Below are 6,626 nucleotides of genomic sequence, written 5' to 3' on the forward strand. Positions count from 1 at the left end.
TGATATCCAACTGACAAATAAAATCAAAGTTCACCAAAAAAAAAAAAAATAAATAAATCAAAGTTATAAAAATTTACGACATCACTTCGTAAATATATCAAATATTTTTTTTTTTGGCATACACTCTAAATAAAAAAACTTTTTTTTCACAAAATTATTCAAATCAAAATACTAAAATCTCTAAAAAAAAAAAAAAAAAAAAAAAAAGGGCCATGGGGCGCCCCAGCCACGGGCGCTCCGCTTGTGTTTTGGGCCGCCCGTGGGCCTGGCGGTTGGGGCATTTTTAATAAAAAAAATTAAATGTAGAGTTATTTTTAAAATTTAGTTTTTTTTTAAGGATATTAATAAAAATGGCCGTACTTCTAGAACCACATGTAATAAGGACCTCCAAAATATAAAACCTTAAAACCACATGTAACAAGGACCTCCAAAATATAAAACATTGAAATTACAAGTAACAGAAACATTATATGTTTATGTGAATACTTTAGCGAGATATTTATATGAGCTTAATAGATATTTTGTTTACCTCTGCATGAGTTGATAGTTTGTTTCATTATTTGGAATACTCGTCAAATTCTCTCAAAGTTGTTAGAAATACTAGAGTTGATAGTTTGTTTCAAAAAGTCAGCAAGGAATTCTATATGATTATACTGCCAAAGATTTCCGAAAAAAAAAAAAAAATTTCTATATGAGCAGCGGTCTAACAGCATGAGCAATTTGGGTGGAATTAACAAACGGTAGACAAACCTTATTTTTCTATCCAAATAATTGTCACATCAACGTTCAAGAACATGTAGCATACACTAAAACTGTGGATTCCATAAAAGAAAGCAAAAAAAAAAAACTTATAATAATAATAACAATAATAAACTATAAATACCACAACATTTTCTATTTAAGCAATCAGGTTTCTTTTACAGACTGTGCATTCCATACAAACAGTAGCTTTTAAAAATCACCTGGCATAGAGCACAGTTTCGCCCATAAACAACAAAAAGAGGTAACAAAAATCTGCACACCATAGGCCGTACAGTCAATTACAAAATTTGCAAGCAACCACACCGAAGCTTAATCTAACATGTTTAAGTGACTGCATGTAAGTCCCCAGCAGATTCCACATATTATTCAATGTCCAACCAAAAAAAAAAAAAAAACACTAATTCTGCTATGGAGCTTTATCAATACTAATAAATAACTGTAGTGTATTAATAATGGATGCCTCAATAACCATTTATAAAGTAGCACTGTAACATGCCGTACAGGCACATCAGGCTCACTTGCTGTGGTGATGCTTATACATGCTATAAGCCACAAATATAGCCGCACCAGCCAAGCCCACAGCAAGAACTGCATAGGTATCTTCCTTCTCCCAGGTCTCAAGCAAAGTTGGCAGGTGGCAGATTTTGCGGGACCTAGACCTGCGGGCTGAGCTGCCCACTTTATCGTCCGGGGCAATTTTGTCATTTCCATTCTCAGATATGGCACGCTCAGATTTGGAGTTGGTTTCCTTTTGGGTACCGTTCTGGCAGCACGAAGCGTTACCATTGCTGCCCTGGCAGCATCCGCCCGAGTTTTGTTGAGTCAAGTTGGCTAATTGTCGCTTAAGTTCAAGTGCATTCTTTTGGTCTTCCTCTGACAACCCGAGCTGGCCTCTGTGGAAGCAGTTCAGTACAAACTCAGCATAATCAGAAGAAGAAAATGTGGTTCTCTTATTTTAATTTATTAGGGTAAAAGGAGTTTTGCGCACCCAGTCCTAAAGGTCAAGTGAACCCACATGTAGCCTACCTAGCCTCAATTGGCCCAATACTTCACAATCATGCATCTATGAAGTCTAATTTAACCCTCCCTTATGCATACTGGTAATATTAGCCCATGTAAACCCACTTTTAGCCTAACATGGCGCAATTGGACACTGAGCAGGACAGGAAAATATCATAATAACCAAACAGGAGCAAAGAAAGAAATGGTCAAACTGGTAATATTACAAGCACCACTTATACAGAAGCAGCTAATGGTAAATGATCTGATCAAACAATACCAATCCAATTGCTAGCCCTGATTATGATTAATTAAAGAACCATGAGACAAACATTGAGAAGAAGAATTAAAAATTACCTCCACAAATGGTCAACTACTACTCCCTTTTCAATATGCTGATCCAGCAGCACAGCCACATCATCAGGTGCAACATATCCATACCTAAATCAATCAAACTCCAATTAATCACAATCAAACTCCACTTAAATAAGAGGCACTGTATAGGCTACAAATAAGAGCTCAGTAATATAATTTCGAAAATTATCTACAGTGTATAGGCTATAAATAAGAGGCAGCGACAATAAAATAGTACTATATCACTTGACTACCAAACTTCATACAAATTAAAGACCGTAAGTCTCATAGTGAACTTAAATCACAAAATGACAGAGTACTATTTAAAAATACAAAATATAGCAGCAAAAAGGAGCCATTCATGCTGTATAGCACTATTAAGAGACTCCAATTGGGATACTCTATTACTTAAATAGGGCACGACAGATTAATTCTCAAGAAAACAATAACAGAAGTCACAGCATGTCATCTCTTACCAATGGCCAGTCACCTCTCCATTTACAGGTGAGAAAATGATAACATTTCCTGCATACTTGTGACCTCCAATGTGAGAGCATCCACTAACAGTAATCTGGTCTTGAAGACCGCGCACACCAATCTCCTCATTGAACTTATTGATCAGAGCGGGCCCGCAAGTTCCACATCGCTTGTCCCTGCTGCCATGTGCACAAACAAAAACATATGCACCAGTGATGGGCGTAGGACTTCCAGGAAGCCACTCAGTGTTTTTCACAAGCGCCTCTTCAACAAATGTCTCCACATCAAAGTGAGTGAGTCTCCTGAAATAATAAGATTGCATTCACTCAAAACTGGGACATTCATTGCCACCCTTACGACACTTAACTTAATTTCTGGTAAATTGGTAATATATGATGGGTTTATGATAACACAGAAATGATTTATGGTTTTTAAGAACTACAAGTGTTAAAACAACAAAAAAAAATATGGTGTTGCTTATTATATTTTTGATGACAGATAATATCAAGGATGAAGTGGAAAGAGTGAATGCCCAAGGATAGTGACTGCATCCCTACACAAAACTGGGCCCCACAAGAGATTGAATTAAATAGAAGTTGGAGATGACTGATTTCAGAAGGTGGATGGAACATTTTGGTGATGAAGGAGATAAAAAGACTCCTTTTTTTGTATAAAGCTAATGCGCTCTCCTAAAATAACATAAGACATAATTAGCAGCTTAACACACTTAAAGTAGTGGTTAATGAGTAGTATGGGCATATGAGTTTTGGATAGACTGATTATGCAATGAGTTAAGCTGAGATTTCAACAGGTAATAATTTAATCATGTGCCAGATGGTACAATAAGAAATAGTTGCCTGTTCTGTCTATGAAGCATGGGTGTGTGCGGCTGAAGTCTGATTATCAAAGTGATTTACTGTGGGTAACATGTTGGTAATAAAAAGACAACCTTGGTACAAGGATAGATAATACTATTCCACTTCTTTATTACTATTGGGGGGGGGGGGGGGGGGGGGGGGGGGGGGGGGGTGGGTTGGTATGGATTAACACAGTTGTAATTTAACCTCTAAACAAAATTTAGTTCTAACACTACAATAGCTTTTGGAAATACCTGTATCGGATCATATCTGGAAAGATGAGAACATCTCCATTTGATGCATCCGTTCCGTCCTCTCCTTCACATATTGTCAGACGAGTCTGTAACATGAACAACAAAAATAAAAATATATGGTTGGAACAAATACATTTTTATTGCCGTGAATCAGGAGAGAAATAAAGCACAATTCCACACAGATCAGACAATCATATTCAAATTGAGTATCATCACTCGTAAATCCAAAATAAAGCACAATTCCACACAGATCAGACAATCATATTCAATGAACAAATACACACCCCTCAGTAAACCCAACCAGTCGTTATAAAAGTTAAATCTAAACAAATTGAGTATCATCACTCGTACCGACTTGTTCATCTCTTTCTTGCGAGATTTAATGGCGGCCGAGAGCAGCCTGGGCAAGCGATCGGACTCAGACGACTCGAGGTGGGAAGGCCAGACCTGTGGGTTCTTGTAGCAGAGGAACACGTGGCGTTCGTGGAATTGCACGGTCCCAGCCAGCGTTTCCTTCCCGAACTCATCGCGCTGGAAACCCGACTCTGGGTCATACGCGGCGGCGGCGGCGGCGGCGTCTACGGTGAGAATCCCTCCATCGTTCTGAAGACTTCCCGCGGCGCTTCCGGTGGCCTCTACCGGAGACGAAATCGGCGCATCGCCAATCGGGGTCGGAGAGGTGCCAATTGAATCACTCATGGTAGACAGAAAAGAGACAGGGAGAAAGAGACTTTGGAGAAATGGCGCAATGTGACCGGATAATGACAATCCCTTCCCGTTGTAATATTTACTGACAAAATCTGTGTACAGTCTCTCTCCATTGCATTATAAATATAATGGTCAATTACCTACTTTTCGAACATTAGATTTTGATCTGACCGTTTGATATCGTATTGATATGCACCTAACTTCTCGGTCACTGGAGAAGATGCAATCCGAATAGCTGAATTGGGCAGGCGTAGTCCTGGAGACCTGGACTCCTGATTTCGACTCTTCCACCTTTAGACTTGGGGAAGAAGAAAGTATAGTGTGTGATCACGGCGTTGTGATCTTAGGGAGAAATTAGCCCAGGGGTATTAACTCGTGCATGTGCTCCTGGCGTAGAGAACTACATCGTTGAGAGAGAGATTTAGGAATTTTTAATTTGATGGAATCAGATTTGTTGCTAGTTTTTATGTATTGCATGATTTGCACCAGAGCTTCATTGCATCGTGAATCAAAATAAACCAACAAATTAAACTCCCTACATTTTTCGTTCACGAATTTTTATTTATTACTCGTGAATCTTTTTCCTTTTTCTTTTTTGTAAGATAGTACATGATGAAAAGCCAGAATGAAAAAAATTATAAATATGATTCGGAATTTGGAAATTGTCAATTCCGTCTGCTTTTGTAGGATGTTAGAAGAAGCAACACGATGTAATGTGAACAGAATAATTTGAGTTAACAGAGGATATGATATTATAATTATCATTGATGATTAAATCATACGTGATGCTTTCAATTCGCGACCAATGTGATATTCATCCTTCAATGGAATTATGGAAGTACAACATAGTATAATAAAAAAATAGTACTAATTGATAATATTCTTGTCAGATCCAAGATCTGACGATACAATTGAAATCGCAATTGAGCCTAAAAGTAAGCTACTTGAACAATTTCAAAGAAATAGCGAAAGAGAAAGAAAAGGGAAAATAGTAACTTTCATTCAAAATTGACATAATCCAAATTATTACAGAGACAGCCTATATATAGGCGAACAAAAGAAGTAAAGTAATTTGGTAAAAGATACAACGGAACATTCAAATGTACCGCGAATTGCTATGTCAGCAAGAGCGATGGCAGAGAATAACAAACCTCTCTAACCATCTGCTGACCTTTCCTCTCTAGTCTCAATTTCCCCAATCTTCTCCAGTGTTAGCGAGGATGACCCCACCTGCCAGTTTGATGCCTCTTTAAAGGACACGGTCTCTGCCCTTAGCATTGGTCCCACCTGCAACGCTTCAATTTCAATAGATGGGCTGCCCTCCATCTCCTTCTTTCCATTCTTTTCAGCGGCTGATTGGATTATCCCCAAATCCGCACAGCTCCTTTCTTCTTTCAACAAATTCACCTCCGATCATGACAATGCCCCTGCCTTGAAAGCTTTCTCGTCCTCGAGAATAAATTCTGGATATCACTTAGACATAAAGTAGTAATCTTCCCAAGTCGCATCTTCAATCTCTTCTCCCTGCCATTGAATCAACACTTGAGCCTCCGCTGCATTGTTACGCTTAACCATTTTTCTTGCCATAATCGCCATCGGTATTTTAGGATGCTCATTTTCAGTTCCAATTAATGGCAAATTTGGAGATACTGATCTCCTATCTCCCACACGTCCCTTGAGTTGAGAAACATGGAAAACCGGATGTATAGCTGATCCTGCTGGCAATTACAATCGGTACGCAACTTCTTCGATTTTATGATTTATGAATTATCTCAAAAGGCCCATGAAATTTTGAAGATTCTGATTACCCTTCCCTAATATGGAACTTTGCCTATAAGGTTGCAGTTTCAAATAAACCCAATCTCTTTCCTTGAATTGTCTTTCACTCCTTTTCTTATATGCATATTGTTTCATTCTATTTTGAGCCTTCATGACATTAGCCTTCAGTTCATTTAGAGTATGTTGTCTATCTCTTAACAACAAATTCACCGACTCCACTGAACTCTTTGGTGCACTACTCAAAGCAAATTGGGGAGGGGAATATCCATACAGTGCCTCAAAAGGTGTGGTTTTGAATGAGCTGTGAAAAGTGGTATTGTACCACCACTCAGCCAAAGGTAAATAAAATGCCCAGTTCTTTTGCTTATCATGTGCCATGCACCTTAAGTACCATTTCAAGCATTGGTTTACTCTCTCGGTTTGCCCGTCAGTTTGT

The 6,626-nt window shown here is 38.5% G+C and overlaps 1 protein-coding gene across 1 annotated transcript; it reads right to left on the bottom strand.

The window, feature by feature from the left end:
* Nucleotides 1–869: 869 nt before the first annotated feature.
* Nucleotides 870–4,467, bottom strand: LOC144560339 (altered inheritance of mitochondria protein 32-like). Its single transcript, XM_078309505.1, has 5 exons — nucleotides 4,055–4,467; nucleotides 3,704–3,789; nucleotides 2,592–2,894; nucleotides 2,119–2,202; nucleotides 870–1,655 (listed from the first exon to the last, which is right to left on the bottom strand). Exons 1-5 carry the CDS (start codon nucleotides 4,400–4,402, stop codon nucleotides 1,277–1,279), a joined length of 1,200 nt encoding a protein of 399 aa, XP_078165631.1. The 5' UTR covers nucleotides 4,403–4,467; the 3' UTR covers nucleotides 870–1,276.
* Between the last annotated feature and the right edge of the window lie 2,159 nt (nucleotides 4,468–6,626).

The sequence above is a fragment of the Carex rostrata genome, chromosome 10, assembly GCF_964058835.1.
Source record: "Carex rostrata chromosome 10, lpCarRost1.2, whole genome shotgun sequence".
Taxonomy (NCBI): domain Eukaryota; kingdom Viridiplantae; phylum Streptophyta; class Magnoliopsida; order Poales; family Cyperaceae; genus Carex; species Carex rostrata.